Below are 19815 nucleotides of genomic sequence, written 5' to 3' on the forward strand. Positions count from 1 at the left end.
TCTTTCTCCTGAGCTTAGACAGTGTTTGGCACATAATAGGTATTTAACAATTATTTGTCGAATGAAGCCTATGCTCAGAGATCCCTTCCCACTTCTTTAGGTTTTGCTCATTTTTCCTTGTGCTTTCTAAAGAAAACATTATGCAAAATTTTGAAACTCAAGACTACCTTTATTTATTGCCAGTTCCCTTTGCCTATTTTCATGTTTTGTCTTCCTTTGTTTTCCCCAGAGCCCAGGAGTCTGGGTATATTTACACTTGAGATTTTATTTACATTCAGAATTGATTTCAGAAACTAAGAAAAACCTCAGGACATGACATTTATAAGGCAATTTTATGCTGTACTAGGATCATGTTACTATTTATATCGTGAGTATTTTCATTTCTAGATGAAGTCTGGGAAATTGATGGTTGTATGGAATGGCATCAGGAAAATCAAGGCAAGCTGAGAAGTATGTCAAAATCCTATCAGTGTACTGCATTTGGAAAACTATGTCTTCTTCGTACAGATGTTTCTTCAAGACAAAAACTTCAAGGCTTCCCTGGTGGTGCAGTGGTTAAGAGTCTGCCTGCCAATGCAGGGGACATGGGTTTGAGCCCTGGCCTGGGAAGATCCCACATGTCGCGGAGCAACTAGGCCTGTGCACCACAACTACTGAGCCTGAGCTCTAGAGCCTGCAAGCCACAACTACTGAGCGCACGTGCCACAACTTCTGAAGCCTGCGTGCCTAGAGCCCGTGCTCTGCAACAAGAGAAGCCACAACAATGAGAAGCCCGCGCACCACAACTAGAGAAAGTCCATGCACAGCAGTGAAGATCAAACACAACCAAAAAAAGAAATTTTTTAAAGACAAAAACTTCATAAATGTGTCACAAGTGGAAAGAGTTTGAAATATAATATAGATTTTAGTAATAATAATGCTGGAAAGAATCCTAATGGGTTTCATGCACATAGGGAATCATCCTTCCATTCTAAACATGAGCAAGCTCTTACTGGAATAAAATACTGTGAAAGTAATGAATCTGGAAAAACTGCCAACAGAAAGTCACAGCTCATATGCCAACAAATACGTATGGGAGGAAAACCCTTTGAATGCAGTTACTGTGGGAAGGCCTTCAGCAAGTCATACCCTGTGGTGCATCAGCAAACTCATTCAGAAGAAAAACGCTACAAAGGTAGTGGATGTGGGAAAGACTTCAGCAGAAAGTCCTACCTCATTGTTCATCAAAGAGCTCACACAGGAGAGAAACTACATGAATGCAGTGTTTGCCAGAAAACGTTCAGTTTCAATTCACAACTTGTTACACATCAGAGAATTCACATGCGGGAGAATCCCTGTGAATGCTGTGAATGTGGGAAAGTCTTCAGTATGAAAGACCAGCTTGTTTCACACCAGAGAACTCATTCAGGTCAGAAACCCTATTGGTGTCATGAACGTGGGAAAGCTTTTGGTTTGAAATCACCACAACTCATTATACATCAAAGAATTCAAACAGGAGAGAAATCTATGAATGCAGTGATTGTCAAAAAGCCTTTAATACAAACTCAAACCTCATGGTACATCAGAGAACCTACATGGGAGAGAAACCTTATGGTTATAGTGAATGTGGGAAAGCCTTTACTTTCAAGTCACAGCTCATTGTACATCAGGGAGCACACACTGGGGTAAAACCCTATGGCTGTAATCAGTGTGTAAAAGCGTTCAATATGAAGTTACAGCTCATTGTACATCAGATAAGTCACATAGGAGGGAAACCCTATGGATGCAATGAATGTGGGAAAGCTTTTAGGATAAAGTCCTACCTCATTATACATCAGAGGACTCACACAGGAGAGAAACTCCATGAATGCAGTGAATGTCGGAGAGCCTTCAGTTTTAATTCACAACTTGTTATACATCAGAGAGTTCACACAGGGGAGAATCCTTATGAATGCAGTGAATGTGAGAAAGCCTTCAGTCGGAAATACCAGCTCATTTCACAGCAGAGAACTCACGTAGGGGAGAAGCCCTATGAATACAGTGACTGTGGGAAAACTTTTGGCTTGAAGTCACAGTTCGTGATACATCAGAAAACTCATACAGGAGAGAAACACTTTGAATGTAGTGAATGTTGGAAAGCGTTTAATACAAAGTCAAGCCTTATTGTACATCAGAGAACCCACACAGGAGAGAAACTCTGTGGTTGTAGTTAATGTGGGAAGGCCTTCAGTCGGAAATATCATCTCATCTCACACCAGAGAACTCATGCAGGGGAGAAGCCCTATGAATGCAATGACTGTGGGAAAACTTTTGGCTTGAAGTCACAGTTCGTGATACATCAGAAAACTCATACAGGAGAGAAACCCTTTGAATGCAGTGAATGTCGGAAAACTTTTAATACAAAGTCAAACCTTATTGTACATCAGAGAACCCACACAGGAGAGAATCCCTATGAATGCAGTGAATGTGAGAAAGCCTTTAACAGAAAAGATCAGCTCATCTCACATCAGCGAACTCATGTTGGGGAAAAACCTTATAGGTGCAGTGAGTGTAGGAAAGTCTTTAGTAGCAAGTCATACCTCATTATACACATGAGAACTCACTCAGCAGACAAACCATATGAATGTCACAAATGCGGGAAAGCCTTCATTTGGAAGTCACTTCTCATTGTACATGAGTGAACTCATGCAGGGGAAAACCCTTATAAATGCAGTCAATGTCAGAAATCCTTCAGTGAAAAATTACGGCTCATTATACATCAGAATGAACACAAGAGAGAAGCCCTCTCAATGCAATGAGTATGAAAAAGCCTTCATTAGGAAATCTCAGCTCATTGTACATCAGAGGACTCATTAGGGGAGAAACCCTATGGGTGCAGTGAATGTGGAAAAACCTCTCCGAAATCAATTCTCAGTGCACATCAGAGGACTCATACAGGAGAAAAACCCTGTAAGTGCAGCAAATGTGGGAAAGCCTTTTGTTGCAAGTCACAGCTCATTATGCATCAGAGAACTCATACAGATGAGAAACATATTGGTGAAGTAAATGTAAGAAACTTTCTCTCAAAAGTCAATTCAAGGCTTTCCTGGTGGCACAGTAGTTAAGAATCCGTCTGCCAATGCAGGGGATACGGGTTCGATCCCTGGTCCAGGAAGATCACACATGCTGTGGAGCAACTAAGCCCGTGCACCACAACTACTGAGCCTGTGCTTTAGAGCCAGTGAGCCACAACTATTGAGCTCATGTGCCACGACTACTGAAGTCCACGTGCTTAGAGCCCATGCTCTGCAACATGAGAAGCCACCGCAATGAGAAGTCCACGCACCACAATGAAGAGCAGCCCCCACTTGATGCAACTAGAGAAAGCCCGCGCATAGCAATGAAGACCCAATGCAGCCAAAAATAAATAAATAAATAATTTTTCTTTAAAAAGTCAATTCACAGGAATTCCCAGAAAATTCGTACAGGAGAGAAACTCTATAAATGGAATAATCTCATGGTACACCGTGTATGTATAGCATGTGGAGGGGCATCCAAAGAACACTGTTTTTTATGTACACCAAAAAATATCAGTAAATGTACACAGGAACCCTATCAATTCAGTGAACCCTATGAAAGTTCTCAGCAAGAAGTCATGCCATTTCTTTAAGTTTGTGCAGGTGAGGAACAATATGAATGAAATGAATGTCAGGAAGTCATTTTCTAACATGCTAACATCCACAAAGACGAATCCCATAATGCAAATGAATATAGAATACAATCCTTTGAAATTCATAATTTAATAAGAATTAGGATTTTAATGAGAGAAAATATAAAACGAATGAATTGCACGTATTGGAAGCTCATACCTTGGAGAAACCAAGCTAGAAAAAAAAAAATACAAGAAAAGAAGATTTTATGAATGTTTCAAATGGGATAAGCCTCAGCAGAAAAGTTTACTTCACTATTATTTTGGTTCACTTAGAAAAAATAATTTCCTTTACAAATTACTTTAAAGTTGTAAAGATGTTCCAAACTTTTAGGAAAAGATGGAGAAAATGTTTAAATGTCAATGATATGCATGTTCATAATAGAACATAAAGATTTTTTAAAGTGTGTAAGTAAATGTAATAACCAGGAAAACAATAAGGATTACATCATAAGACCTAGGATGTTTAGGTGTTATCTTTCTCTGTACTGTAAAATATGCTTTGTGTAGTCTGCTGCCATTATTAATTAGTTCCTTCTAAATAGATTACCCAGAATAGCTTTAGTTATTGCCACTTTTTAATCAAATTATCAAATTACAGAATTCTCATCATTTTAATTATAGCAGTGTAATGGCAATCCTAGCCAATGTGTGAGAAGAAAAAGTTGTAAGGACTTGGGGGTTGGGGCTGAAACAAAAATCGTTTTGTTTGGAGATGTGATTGTCTATTTAGAAAAACCAAAATAAGCTACAGGCTGTAAGACAAGGAGATGTTTTGCACAGCTCTGAGAGCTGGCAGCTTGGCTGTTAGCATGGGCAAATCTTTACAACGTCTCCACACTCAGATTCCAGGCCCTGCCGAGGGAAACATTCTGATTTGCCCTCAAAATATCTGAAGGCAGTTTTGCACTAAATCAACCAAAAGCTTCAACAAAGCTCAGACAGCTGAAATACAGATCAGATTGATTCAGCCCCACCCTATCTCCCAGGCTGAGAGCTGACATTAGAAAATATGTGCCCTTTTATGGAAGAAAATATATATTCAGAGCAAAGAAAATTATCAGGAATGTATAGGTACCTTATATAATGAAAACCATCATTTTACCAAAAAGACAATTCTAAATGTACATGCACTTAACAAGAAAGCTTCAAAATCATGCAAAAACAGAGATGAAATGAGAAATATACTCTACCATTTTAGTTGGACACTTCAACAGTTATTTCTCAGTAACATAAGTTGGAGACCAAAAATCAGCAAGGCTATAGAAGCACTGAATAATGCCATCAATAAGCTGGACCTAGTAGACATGTCTAGAACATCCAACAGCAGAATACACATTCTTTTCAATTACATGTGAAGCATTCACCATTACAGATCATGTCCTAAGTCATTAATCCTAAAATATTTTAAATAATTGAAACCATGCAAAATTTCTCCCATCTATAGTACAGTTTAACAAGAAACCAATTGCAGCAAGAACAGAGAAGTCTCCAAACACTTGGAAATTAAGCAACACAATTCTAAATAACTCATGGGTCCAAGAAATTTCAAGCATAATATGGAAAATATTTTGAATTATTATTATATATGATGTGTACAAATTAAAATACAACATATATCAAAATTTTTGAGATGCAGAAAAAGCAGTGTGTAGAGGGAAATTAATAGCACGAAATGCTTATGTTAGAAAAGAATAAGGGTCTCACATCAATAATATAAAGTCCTACCTTAAGGAACTAGGAAAAGAAGAGTAAAGCCCAATGTAAATAGGAATGAAATAGTAAGGATAAGACCAGAAACCAGTGAAACAAAAACAGTGGAAGGGGTAAGCAACACAGATTTGACAATTTTGATGGACTAAATTCTTGAAAGACACAAACTACCAAAGCTTACTCAAGAAACAGTAACCTATTACATTTCTTAAAGAAATTAAATTCAGTTAAAAATCTCCCAACAAAGAAAAATCCAGGCTCAGATAATTTCACTGATGATTTCTAGCAAATATTTAAGAAAGAATTAATACCGATTCTATACAAACTCTTCCAGAAAATAGACGACAAATTCTTAACTCATGAAGTCAGTATTACCCTGATTTTTTTTTAAAAAAAGGATTACAAATTGTTTAAAAAACTACAAGTGTTCCTCATGAACATAGATGTACAAGTCCTCAAAACTAGTTAATTTAATCCAGCAATATATAAAAGGGTAATACATGAAGGCAAATTGGAGTTTATCTTGGGAATACAAAGCTGAGGCTGATTCGATATTCAAAATCCAATCACTAATTCATACCTGACCAACTAAAAAATAAAAATCATATGGTCACATCAACAGGCATAGTAAAAGCATTTGTTCAAATTCCATAACATTCATGATTAAAAACCTCAGCAAACTAGGAATAGGAAGTATCTTCCTCAAACTAATAAAGCACATCTGAAAAATGTCTACAGTTAATGTCGTAACGGTCAAAGAGTGAATAGATTCCCCTAAGATTGAGAACAAGTGAAATATATCCACTCTCACCACTCTCTTTCAACACTGTACTGGAAGATTTAGCTGACTGCATAAGGCAAGACAAAGAAATTAAAAAGATACAGATTGGTGGGAATTCCGTGGCAGTCCAGTGGTTAGGACTCCGTGCTGTCACTGCTGAGGGCGAGGGTTCAGTCCCTGGTTGGGGAGCTAAGATCCTGCAAGCCACGTGGCATGACCAAAATAAAAAAGGATACAGATTGGAAAGGAAGAATGACAACTTTATTCAGAGACAGCATGATTGCCTTCACTGAAACTCCTTTTAAAACTTTACCCCAAAAAAAGGCCCTTGGGGAGGGCGGGTGGAGGAAAAATTGGGAGATTGGGATTGACATATATACCATACTATGTATAAAATAGGTAACTAATAAGGACCTACTGTATAGCACAGGGAACTCTACTCAATACTGTGTAATGACCTATATGGCAAAAGACTCTAAAAAAGAGTGGATATATGTATAACTGATTCACTTTGCTATACAGCAGAAACTAACACAACACTGTAAATCAACTGTGCTCCAATAAAAAGAATTTTTAAAGCCACTTAACAAGTCAATTTAGCAAGATAGCAAAATACAATTTTTAACTAATAGTGTTACTTTTTTTAAAAAATTTATTTATTTGGCTGCACTAGGTCTTAGTTGCAGCATACAGGATCTAGTTCCCTGACCAGGGATCAAACCTGGGCCCCTTGCATTGGGAGCGTGGAGTCTTAACCACTGGACCACCAGGGAAGTCCCAACTATTACCTCTTTAATTCAACACTGAATATTGGTGGTCCTAACCAGTGCAATAAGTTTTTTTTAAAGTGTGAAGATTAGAAAGAATGAAAGAAAACTTGTCATTCCTACACAATATGTTTATGTACCTAGAAAACCCAAAAAAATCTACAGAACCTGTTAGAATTATGTGAATTTAGCAGAGTTGCTAGATATTGATAAAATGTCAATATACAAAAGTCAATGGTATTTCCATATATTACAAAAAAATTAGATAATGGAATTAAAGTATTATTGACAATAGCATCAGAAATAAGACTAAAGAAAAGTCTCTATACAGAAAACTACAAAATACTGCTTGATATTAAATAAATGAGATCTATTTTATATTTGAGAATTGGGAGACTCAATATTGTTCTCAAACGTTTCCCAAGTTGATGTATAAATTCAGTGCCATCTCAGAGTCCTAGTAGATGCACTTTTGTCAAAATTAACCAGCTGATTCTGAAATTCATATAAAAGTGCAAAGCGTGAAGCATACCAAAGACAAAGAGGAGGAAAACTGAAGGATACACACTGAATATCAACTTATCCCATGATTAAAATAGTATGGTTTTGTGTAAAGTTGGACAAACAGACCAATGGAACAACGGATCAGAGAGCCCAGAAGCAGACCCACACATGTACCATCATCTGATTTAAGACAAAAAGTGCCACTGCAATGCAATGCTGAAGATTCTTCAATAAATCAGGTAAATTGGATGTCCTACGGGGGGCGGGGTTTGACACGCCCATACCTCGTACCATAAGTTAAAATTATTTCCAGATTAATTGTACACCTAAATGTAAAGGGGGAAAAAATAGACCTTCTAGGGTTACATGGGGGAAATTCTGTAGCATTTGAGAAGGCAGATCAAGTGCCAAAACAGGCAAAGCTAACATTTGGTGACAAGTCCAGGGTGGTCACCGTGGGGGGATAGTGACTGGAAACCAGCATGAGAGAGCCTTGAAGCGTGCTGGAAATGGTGAGGACACAGTATGCATGTATGGGAAAATAAGAGGTAAACCCTAAAGATCTGTGCACTTTATGTAACTTACAAGGATAGAAAATCAAATTCATCAAGAACTTTCACAATGTGCTTTCATTTTCTTGGACTTGTATGTCTGTTCAAGTTTTCACATGTAATATTATGTTAATTTAAAATGCTTTTGGTTAAATATCTATTTAGGTTTTTTTCAAAGACAAAAATAGATAAATAGATTGAGTTTTTTCCTGCTCTGCACAGAGTAGGCAATCAACAGGTCCTGAGAGGATGGATCCCTCAAACGGAGGGACACTCACTCATCTGTGATGTCAGCGTCCAGCCTGGGCCTGGAGTGTAACAAGCATGGTTACTGAGTAACGATAATGTAGTGCGCAGCGAGACCTCCCTCCTTCTCTCCCACCCTCCGAGTCAGTGTGCTGCTGGGTGACGTGAAAACCAACACTTGGGGGCCAGATGGGAGCGGGCTAACCTCAAACCCACCCTCTACCAGTTCTGTGACTAGACCAGTGACTTAACCTCTCTGATGGGCATCTTGTCATATGGGAATGATGGCAAAATACCCACCTCACAGAGTGCCGCATGCTCAGTAAATAGACCCTGGACTCTGAGTCCCTGTCCCCCTCCCTGCACCTGACCTACTACCAGAGGGAACGAAGGTTTGTAGCAGGTGAAGTGGGTCTTGTTTGGGCACAGCACCACTGCCCAGCCACCTTTGAGCCTGAAGCAGAAGGAAAAATCGGTAATACTCATCTCATCTTTAAAAAAATTTTTTTTAATATTTTTCTCTAGAAAAAAAAAAAAAAGAAGCATTCCTAGTGCCTCTGGGTCAGTATGTTGGGAGGGTTTTCCTGTTCCCTGCCCCACCTGCATCTGCCATCTTCCAAGAAAGGAAGGACAGCTGAGTCACTCTTTCAAGCTCTTGTTTACATTCCCTCTGTCCTTCTCATCACTCTACCCAAGACGTCACACATCCCCTCTCTTTTTCTGTCAGGCATCGGTTTCCCAAGGGTGTTCCCCAGACGGCCTGCTCCCCGTAGTTCTGTGAACCCACGAACGGCCCAAAGGACTGGTCTCCCATGGCTACAAGCACCCCAATATACAGACAGATTGGGCTTCGAGAAGGCTTCCTGGGGCAGTGCAGGTGAGCGAGCAACTCCCCCAGGGGGACCTCTGGGAACGAAGGTAATTCCCTGGAGGGAAGAGGGGTTCAGGGTGAAGTAGAGGTTCTTAGGAGGCTGTATCTAGATGGGCTTGCAGCCTTCCGTGGATCAGGGATTTTTAAAAATGTGTTCAGCTACTCATTATGGGGGAAAGTACATGAGTGGCCAGGACATTTCTGAAAAGGAGAAGTCCTAAGGGGGAAGTTCCCTTAGGACTAAGGGGGAAGTTCCCAGATTTTCAATGTGTTAAAAGTGAACAACGCCGGTAAGAAACAAAATGGTAAAGAAGATAGCGCGTGCAGAGTACTGACTCATTTAATGGTCTCAAACCAAAGAGGAAAGAGGGCCTGTTATTATTACAAATCATAAACTTTACCAAGAGGAGAGAAGGTACAGGATCAGTACCTTGTCCAAAGTCACACAGCTATTAAGCAATTAAACTGGGAGTCCGCCCCAGGTAGCCTGGGTCCAGAGAGAATAGAAAATCCGGAAGCAGCAGGTAGGTATGCCTTAGGGTGCTTTATGTGGTAATGACTGCATTTCAGACCAGTGAGCACGGACGAGAGAGGCAGCCTCTATTTACAGTGGGTGCTGGATAATCACCTTTTGTTGGAAGATCAGACCTCTATTAAAAATGAAGCTTATGGGGCTTACCTGGTGGCGCAGTGGTTGAGAGTCTGCCTGCCGATTCAGGGGACACGAGTTCGTGCCCAGGTCTGGGAAGATCCCACATGCCGCGGAGCTTCTGGGCCCGTGGGCCATGGCTGCTGGGCCTGCGTGTTCGGAGCCTGTGCTCCACAACGGGAGGGGCTGTGGCGGTGAGAGGCCCGCATACTGCAAAAAAAAAAAAAAAATGAAGCTTATGAAGAGTTTCCCCTGATTTAGAATATTTGGAATTATTATGTGCTTACGTTAAGAATGTATGCTTTTGAGTCTGACAGTTAAAGGAGGCCACTTATTGGTTGGAAGTGTTTTAAATGCACTTGGACCTATTTCCTTTTTAGTAACAAGGGAACATAACTCGCTCAGAGGTGGCTTGGGAGGCTCAAATAAGACAATGTGTGTAAACAGTAACTTCTCACCTGGCAGCCAAAAAAAGTAACTGATTTTATAACAATGCACTAGAATCATAAAATTTGTTGAATTACATTTAAATTTAATAACGTAGGTGCTTGGACATTTTGGTTTCCATTGAGGTTTTAACTTCATTGATGCTTCATGGGTGGAGTGCAACCAGGAATATTCTCACTGAGCACCAGCCGGTCCCGGAGAAAGGGCCTGTGATCACATTCCCACAACAGGAGGGTTTCCTGCAGCAAATCTCCAATTTCCTCTCTGTTCACCCATATCCGCCTTAGTATACTTGGACGGTGGGGATTGCTTCCCCCAACCCTGTTGTCAATGTTTTTTCTCTCACTTCTTGAAAAGAACCTTAAAACGAGAAAAACAGAAGATTATCTTTTTATAAAAATTGGGAAACATGGATAAGCAAACGAAGAAAATCTAAAAGCCAAATAAAAGTAATAAAACAATAATTTTGTCACCCGGTGGCAACCAGGGTTTAACGATGTGGCATACATCATTTTGTGTCTGTACTTTTCAAATGGGCTCGTCTCACCCACATTGCTTTGTAACAGCCGTTTTTATTGTACAATGTATCACTAGTCCGGTCAGGAAGCATTCTTTCTCCCGGCAACTACTAATTACCCTCCAGGAGCCCATCCTGTTTCTGAAGTGTGATGTGTTTAGCAATATTCCACCAGACTCTTGGGTCGTTTCCAGAATTTCAAGTGAACAAACGCTGAAATGTTTCTCTTTCTGCCTAAGTCTTTTGCATACGTTCAGGCATGAGCTTTGACGTCAGAGAATTTTTGCCCTGACCACCCTTCCAAAAGCAACTCGAAACCCTCCTGGTCTCCTCTCTAGAGCGCCTTCCGGCTCGCTGTGTGCAACATCTCTCCAAACTAAACTGCACAGGGGAGAGGCCAGACCGTGTCCGAGCCAGGACGGCGGCACTTCAGAGGCTTCCCCTGCGTGGCTGACCAGGGTCACCGAGAACTCGGGTCCCCAGGCCTCCACCGTCGCGAAGGCCTCTCCGCCGCGCGCAGCTGCGCCCCAGGGTCAGGCGGGGGTGGGATCACCGGGGGCCTCCGGCTGGAGCTGCGGGGGCACGGGAAGGGCGGGGGTGTCTGCCCCCTGGGCTACGACCCCAGCCGGGCTTTGTCTCCGCAGAGCTCCAGGGCGGTGGCGTGGGGTTAATCCAGGGTCACAGCTTCCTCCTGCTTCAGGGGCGGGGGTCGTGGCGCCCTCTCCTCCACCCCAGCCCAGGACCCCCAGGACCCCGGCTCTGCTCCTTCTGGGGCCTGAGGACGCGCAGAACCAGGCTGGATGGCGCCTCCGACGCCCCGCCCTCGCCCCCCAACCTGTCGGCTCCCGTGCAGCCCCCCGAATGCCATGGACCCCCGAGAACCTCTCGGCTCCCCAAGAACCACCGGAATGCCCCGAACCCAGGTGGGCGGAACCGCAGGCCCCGGGACTTAGGGGGCGCAGGGCACGGGCGGGGGTCATCGGGCGGAGCCCTTGCAGGGATTGGCGGAGGCCTGGATACTCTGTATCAACCGCGCCTTCCCGCCGCCTCCCCGGACGTGCGGGCGGAGCACGTGCGCGCCGAACGTGGAAGCGGCCCCGGGCGCCTGGCTGGGGTGTGTTGGTGGCGTGCGGATGAAGGTGAGTGAACGAGGGGCTCGTCCGGGCGACGGTGACTGAGTCCGGCGTCCGGGGCCGGCCGCCGGGGAGGCTTCTCGGGCCCCGCGGGGAGAAGGGCGCCGGGAGAGGTCCGGCGGCGCAGGGCCACGGCCAGACGGAGGTGTACGGGCAGGACGCAGGGCATAGCCGCCTGCCCCCCGCCCCCTCTGTCCCCGCCGGGCCGGGTCCCCTCAGTGTTCGGGGTGCCCCCCGAACCCACTTCCTTCCCGAACTCCGGGACCCTCTCCATGAGCTCGGCCCTTGGCCTCCTTCCCGCCCTTCCTGGAGCAGCGTGGGGCGGGGCTGTCGGCGCTGGGGACACCCGGGTCGCTCGAAGGGTGCGGGGTCGCGGGCCTCCTGCCAGTCGCGACGGGAAGAAACGTGGGGCCCCGAGGCAGGAGCCCGTGACAAGGCGCTGAGGCTCGGAAGCGGCGGCGAGAGCGCGTCCCCTGGTGGGCGCCCTGGAAGCCCTGCCGGGAGGAAAGAGCTAGAAGCAGGCCAGACCCTCCGCCGGGAGCGTGGCAGTTCTCCGCAGGTTGTCTCAACCTTTGCGGACAGCGGTTTGGCAGCATCGACTGAAAACGCGCCCTTACCCTCGCCTCCAGGAGCCTGTTCCACAGAAGTGAGGTAGTTGTGGACACAGGTCTGCACGTGCTGTTTGAAAAAGCGATCGCCAGCCGCCTCAGCGGCCGCGGCTGGCAAGCTGCCGGCGCCCGTTATGGCCGCGCCTCGCACGGGTGCTTTGCAGGACCCGGCGCAGACCGGGAGTCATGCCTGCGGTGCTGGCCCGACTGAGTATCGCCATAAAAAAGACTCCCTCTGCTGTTAAAACTTGGTGTCTGTTTGCATAGTTAGACGGTAATTTTCTAGAACACTGCAAAGCCTTCGGTCCAGCTTGCCGTGGCTCACCTGTTTGTGTCGGGGTGGGAGGGCGGCAGAGCGGGCTTTTGGGGTGCAACGGGCCGCACGGAAGCCAGTCTGGCCAGGCCCCCGCCCTCGGGCCTTTGCAGGTTACCTCAGCTCTCAGCCTGTGCCCTCACCGGGAAGAGCGGGAAGCTTGGTGCCTGTCCCGCCCGCCGCCTGCTGCACACGGAGGGGTGTCGCTCCCGGACTTCGCTTTGCACGTGTGAGATCCCCCAGCCAGTAAACCACTGAGGTCTCCGCGGCGGTCGCTGACTCCAGGCTCGCTCTTTGGTCTTGAGGCTGGGCAGGCCCAGGGCTTGCAGGCCTGCGGAGTGCAGCCCAGCGGTTTGTTTACAAAGCGTTTGCTTTTCTATCTCCGTGTGAATTGCCTTCCTCCCTTTTGAGGTCGCGAATTACCCTCTCCCACGGGCTCTCTGGTCTTTAGACGAGGATGGTATTTAGGGTGAGGGCCTGGGCCTGGGCCACCGCTGGAGGAAATCAGGAGGGATGTGTTTGCGCATCATGTGTTGCGTCAGGTGTGGTTCCAGCGTGTAGGCCCGGCTGCAGACTGCGCAGGTGTACACCTTGCTTCACGGTGTGCGTGGACGGGGGCGTCTCCAGCGAGGCTGTGTCCGAGCGCGCCCGGTGACAGCTGCGGCCCTGGCAGGGTTTACCTTTGTTGCGCCACGGCCCGTGGGACTGCAGGTTCGAGCTGTGTGGAGGTGTTCTCACATCCTGACAGTGCACACCTGGGTGTCCCGGTGTGGATGCAGGCGTGCGGCTGGAGTGAGAGGGCTGCGGGAAGGACTTCTCACGGAATTTACACCCCTGGGCTTGGTCCCTGAGTGGATACACGTGTGCTGGGCCAGGTAGCAGCTCCTGACGAAGGGCTGCAACAGCATGGGCACTTGTGGGGCTTGGTCTCGGTGTGTGACTTGGAGTGCACCCGCATCTCTGCCTTCGAGTAGAACGTCGGGGAGCACATCCGGCTGTCTCTGACGGTCGTCGTCATCGTCAGGGGAGAGAACAGAGGGAGCCCTGGTTCCAGCATCCGCTTCTTTTCTCGGCCCCAGGGGTTCTTAGTGGCCACGGTGCCACCTCAATACCCACCACCACCTCCTTCCTCTGTGAGGGTCAATGCTGTCTTCTCAGAGAGGTCAGGGACCACCTGCAGGGCTTGTGAGCGGGGCAAGAGCTGAGACACTCACAGGAGCTGAAGCTCGGGAGGTCTGAGCTGACGAGGCTTTTGTCGCAGGGATCCTGAGAGGGACGTGATGACCAAACCGGGAGCCCTTGATTGACCCCCTTCTCTCCTCCACCTCTGAGAACAGAAGACTCCAGCAGTCCGCAGTCCTGTCCACGGCACGGGTACCACCGTGATATTCTGGGTAACGGACGCCTGGCTCTGTGGGGTCAGCTGCTCTGACTTGGACTCTGTCCACGCTGATGCGCGAGGTCAGGCGCGCCGAGGCCGCACAGCCAGCGAGGTGGGGCAGGGGGCGGAGCCAGCCCTCATAACCTTTTCCGGGGACAGCTGACCCCGCCCTTGTTGATGCACATGCGTTCTCGCCCTGCTCTGAGGCCCAGGCCCCCCAGGCTTCGCAGGGCCGCAGCCACCACACTTCCGGTCCCCGGGGGCAGCCCCCCAGCCCTCCCCCCAGTGTTCCTTTGACCCAACCCCCTGAAGACGGCGGAGCATCACGAGGACCTCTGCCTCACTGTCACCAGCAGCACCGTCCAGCTGGAGCACCTGGCCAGCTCGTGGAGACCTGTGCTGCGTCCGCCAGGTAGAGGGGAAAGCCGTTCTGGTCCCCTCTTTCTGCAGCTCCTCTCGGTGGGAAAAGTCCTCTTCTTCCTTGACAGGCCACGGCTCCATCTCCTTGGCCTCAGGCACGGCCTTCCCCCACAGGAATCCATCCTTATTCTCAGCCTCTCTCAGAAGGAACGTCAGCCCTCCTGAATGGCTGTGGAGTACTGAGCTGGTAGGGAAATCCGGCAGCCTCCCCGCCCAAGCATAGCTTTTAACATTGGGGTTGGTGCTCAGGGGAGGGGTTTGCTGTGACCTCATAGAGACTTTTCCAGCGTGGGCATTTTCTCCCTCCTCACCCTCGTAATCCTCCAAGCTCGGGCTGATGGAGGACTAGAGGCTGGCACTCCCAGACGTCAGAGAGGAGGGAGCCCTAAATGCAAGCAGCCTCCTGTTCTGTTCTTGCTGTGCCCGTCCCTGGGAGCCGCTTTCTTCCCCTCATGATCTCCAGTCACTTCCTACCTAATGCTGGAAGGACATGGGGGCAGTTAGACCTCCTTTATTCTTAAAGGGGCAAGGGCTGAGATGTGGTCCCCAAGGGCTGGAGATCCCCAAATTGGTCAAAGGTGGCTTAGAAGTGTGGGTGACGGTTCTCCTTGGAGCTCCTCCCCTTCTCTGGCAGCCGAGGCCCTGTGCTAAGTGTCCCCGTCCCCAGCCTGAGGAGCTGCGGGTTCTTTGTGAAACCCCACAACCGGGGGGGCTGCAGAGAAGGGAGGGTTCGGGGCAAATGCAAGGACTGGACTTACCTCCTTAGGTGCCACAGTCAGTTGCTGGACAAGGATTTATATATAAATATATATAAATATGTACATACCCACTCGTCACGGCCATCTTTGTTGTAACCATTTCTGTGTTTATAAATACATTATTTCTGGGGAGAAAAAAAGGTGATGGTTTCCAGCATTTTGGAGAGTTACTCAGTTTTCTTGGGTCTCTCCCAAGCATACGTTTTATTAAACTTTTGTGTGACTTTCTCCTGTTAATCTGTCTCATGTCAGTTTAAATCTTAGACCAGCCAGAAGAACCTAGAGGCATAGAGGGAAATTCCTCCCTCCACAACATCAGCGAAGCTTTCAGATTCTCCTCCTTAGTTCTCCAAGGTCTTACCTGCAAAAGTTCTTCTCCCACTACCAGAACCCTGGGTCTCCCTCTGTCTTCCCCTGCAGTTCCCCTTCATCTCTTTTCTCACAAGCAGCTCTCCGTGAAACCAAGTCCCCCTAAAACCGAGCTCCCCTGCCATGTTGATGACAAGCCTCTCTGTCCAAAACTTTACTCCCTTTCTTGTTCCCTCTGACCTAATCCTTTGCTCACTGAGCACTCACCCCCCAGAGTCAGATGAGGTCTCATCATCAACATACAAAGTCGTGGTTGTTTTTCTCCAGGGCAAGATGAGCTCACGGACGGCTAAGCCATGGATCTCCAGAGAATGGCAAACCAGAGACATCCTGAGCCCCGAAGCTACGACTAAGAACTGTCACAAGGGGATTTCCTTGGTAGTCCAGTGGTTAAGACTCCACACTCCCAGTGCAGGGGGCTCAGGTTCGATCCTTGGTTAGGGAACTAGAGCCCGCAGGCCGCAACTAAGGATCCCACAGGCCGCAACGAAGATCCCGTGTGCTGCAACTAAGATCCAGTGCAGCTAAATAAAAAATATTTTTTAAAAAATGTGTCACAAGATGATAATTAACCCCAACATCTTTGTTCTTCCCCTTTAAAAACGGTCAAGTTGGAGTGGATCCGAGGCTTGTCGCCCACTCTCTTGCTTGGTGCCATAAGCCCTTACTTTGCTGCAAACTCCCGCTGCAGGAGTTGGGCTTTCTGTGCCACAGACATACGAGCCCACTGCTGGGTCACGTCAACTCCACTCAACAAAACAAAGCCCTCTGTGGCTGGCCTTCCTCATGCCCTTGCTTCAAAGACAGCTGCTCTGGGATTATCAGCGTTTGGGGGGTCGTGTGCACCAAGAGAAGGTTCTCGCCCTTCTGTCCCCAAACAATTGATCAAAGATTTCACCGGGCAGATCCTTTGCGGGCAGAGTGAGCGAAGTGGGGTAAAGGTGCTAAGGGTCAGGAAGAGACTCTGCTTAAAAGAAAGCAAAGCACGACATCTGCCAAAGGGAACTGCCCAGTCTGTCCTCTTGGTCTCTGGCCTATCAGACGTGCTCCATGCCCTCGGATTATGACATGAGAAAAGCGTGCCATCTCCTAGTCAAAAGCCACTGACCCAGAAGTGTTGAACCCAACTTCGTGTGCCTGACGCACAATGAGGCCAAACAAACGGAAACACCCGCGTTTGGAGCAGAGAGAGTTCTATTAACCTTAAGCAGCTTCTGTCAGGAAAGAGCTCTCTACAGCGGCCCCCCTGTCCTACCACCACAGCAAAGCTATATTTCAATGAAGCCAAGCACATCTTCCAAATGTTTTGATCACATAATACTTTGCCTAACCTGTTGGTTCTTTCCTTAGATTAAAGAAATATAAATAAATAATTAACAGATGACTGGACCTTTTCCCCAGCTTGGCCTTCAGTAACCTCACGAGCAAACTGAGCAGGATAGCATCTAAAGAAAGGTCACAAGGAGTCCACACGCCTGCACACAGTGGGGCGTGGGATGACTCGGACCCCCTACCTCAGTGATTAACTGAGATCACTTCACCTTTTTTGTGGCTGAGCAAACTCTTTGGAGTTGGTTTTGGATGTGAGTTTGCCTTCTCCCTAGACTGCCGGCTTTCTTATTAAAGCAACTTTTCTGTTCCGACCAGCACTTGCCTCTGGAATATTGACAAGCTGCCAGACCTGGGCTGTGCACCAGTCCAGAAGATGGGGGATGCAGGTTTGTCTCAGGTCCATCTTGCTGGCTAGCCAGGTGCAAGGTCTTTAAAGGCAAAAAGGGTAAATGAGAGGGGGTCTTGGTGATTTCAGCTTCCTGATGAGACCTCAGTTGCAGGCTTCCCGGCGCCATCCTATGACTCGATGTGTCATTGGTGATTGTGATTGATCTTCATGTCCCTGAAAAGCAAACTAGAAAATCATGGTCTTGTCATCCTTTAACCTGTTTCTAGGAGAGAATAAAGGCCACGGTTGAGGCATTTTATTATTTACTTAGAGCCTATGTGATGGGTTAACAATTTTAATTCCTGGTTGGCCCCTGGTGTTTCCTCTGACACCATCTGGGCCTGCTTTTCCTTCGTTTCTGCATTCCCTATCTTCCCTAATTAGTAACTACATGTGTCCGCTCTTCAGAACTCAGGAAAGGCCTAGGAGACTAAAGCCTTTCTCTGCAAACAAGAAACGGGGGACATGGAGGGTCTTTTGAACCCAGAAGGGCTCTGCAGGGTCCTGACCAGTTCCCGCCCCCCGCCCCTTTTCTTTGATACTCCTCAATCCTGAGGGGAACAGGGGCAGGACAAGAAAAGGGATACACTTTTGTAAAGAAAGGTTAATCATAAACTCAGCAGGGGAACTTGGTATCAGAAGCTTGATTTAAATACATCACCTTCCTACCATGAGTCCAGTACCGAGCTAGGGACAGGAGGGTACAGCAGAACATTCTCTCCTCCTGAAAACTGTCAACTTTCTGGAGACTCCCAGCCATGGGATTCCTAGAGAACAGATACTACAGGAAGGAAGCAGACCAGCAACATGTGACTTGAAGATCAGAGCTACAGAAACTCAGAGAGGGGAGTGGTCAGGATTGGCTGGAGCTGTCAGGAAAGGCTCCAAAACGCAGCGGGAACCTGACAAACTACCTCAGCCAGGTGACCAAGGTTAACAGTAACAGTGATAAGTGTCTCGAGAGCCTACTGCCTTGATATAAAGTGATGGGAAAGCCCCTGACCTCTGTGATCTGCTTCCACAAAACCCATAACCCCTGTCTAACCATGAAAAAAACACTAAGTAAATCCCAGTGCGGGACAGCCTACAGAGTACCTGCCCAGCCCTCCTCCACCCTGTCATAGTCATCGAAACAAGGAGGGTCTCAGAACCTGTGCAAGCCCAGAAGAGCCTAAACAGACATGATGATCACATGTCATGTGGTGCCTGGATGGGATTCTGGAACAGAAAAAGGTAGAAGGAAGGGAACTTGAATAGAATAAAATATGGATTGCAGTTAATAATAATGTTTCAGTAGTGCTCATTAATTGTGACAATTCTGTAGAAAACTAGAAAGAGAGGGAAAATTAAAGTCAAATAAAAGAAATGTTGCTTCAGATTGGAAACCTAAAAGAAATTGGTGATTTCCTAGTAAAAATACACAGTAACAAAATGGACCCAAAAATAAGAACAATGTAAACAGACCAATTAGCATAGAAAAGCTAGGAATGGTGCTTAGAAATCTCCCACTAGAAAAGACGCTGGACCATTTGGGTTCACAGTTAATAGCTGAGTGTTAAGTGACCTTTAACAAATTCTGATTTTAATAACAAAGTCTGATATGCTTACGTATTTCATTTAGTGTATGATGTCACTGTTTACAGAACAGACATACTTTATGTAATATCACAAATATGCTGCCGATTAAACTGACTTTCTCAACAAAAGGAAAAAGTTGTCAATGAGCTTACTTCCATTAAAGCCAGAAAGGAAAAATTTTCATATATTCTCGTTTTGGTGTAAAGACTGTATTTAAACTTAATGTTGTGAGTTTTAACACACCTCCTTTTCAACGTGTCGATTAACGTGTTCAACGGCATCAACACTGTAACAAGAAAGGGCCATCAGAACACTCACGAGGGCAAGAACACAGGGGCGCTGGCCCTAGGGTGGCTGGTGGGGCCGGCCGGTCCCTGGAGCACGCGCCGCCCTTCGGAAGTACCACTATGACCCTCTTCTGTACGAAAAATGCTGTGTGCCCTGAGTGACAGTGCCTTAATGCGGGGATGCTTTCGTAAAATACCGTTGAACCTTGAACAACTCGGGTTTGAACCACTCGGATCTACTCACGTGTGGATTTTTTTAAATAGAAAATGCTGCAGACCGGATCCACCAACGCGAAACCAGGGTGATGGAGGGCGACCGTCAGTCATACTCCATTCTGACGGCAGAGGGTCGGCACCCCAGCCCCGCTGGCTCAAGGGTCGACTGGAGCCCTGATGAAATTCTAGTGAGAAAATAAAGAGAAACCCTGGGGCAAAACCCCGAGGACGAGATTCCGTGCCCGTGTCCAAGACCAACGCCCGCACTCTGCATTCCCGCCCCCTGTCCCCCGAGTCCCGGCTGGGGACAGCACGGGCT

At 46.9% G+C, this 19815-nt stretch overlaps 1 protein-coding gene and 1 pseudogene across 1 annotated transcript; one reads left to right on the plus strand and one right to left on the minus strand.

The window, feature by feature from the left end:
• Positions 1–640: 640 nt before the first annotated feature.
• Positions 641–3190, plus strand: LOC149747530 (uncharacterized). Its single transcript, XM_089894270.1, is given in 1 exon segment — positions 641–3190. A coding segment is annotated over 1 exon segment (1107 nt). The 5' UTR covers positions 641–1553; the 3' UTR covers positions 2661–3190.
• Positions 3191–13231: 10041 nt separating this feature from the next.
• Positions 13232–14649, minus strand: LOC115804093 (uncharacterized; annotated as a pseudogene).
• Between the last annotated feature and the right edge of the window lie 5166 nt (positions 14650–19815).

This window comes from Delphinapterus leucas, chromosome 14, assembly GCF_059928025.1.
Source record: "Delphinapterus leucas isolate spDelLeu-1000000601 "Yukka" chromosome 14, BTC_Dleu_Yukka2, whole genome shotgun sequence".
In the NCBI taxonomy this organism is placed as follows: domain Eukaryota; kingdom Metazoa; phylum Chordata; class Mammalia; order Artiodactyla; family Monodontidae; genus Delphinapterus; species Delphinapterus leucas.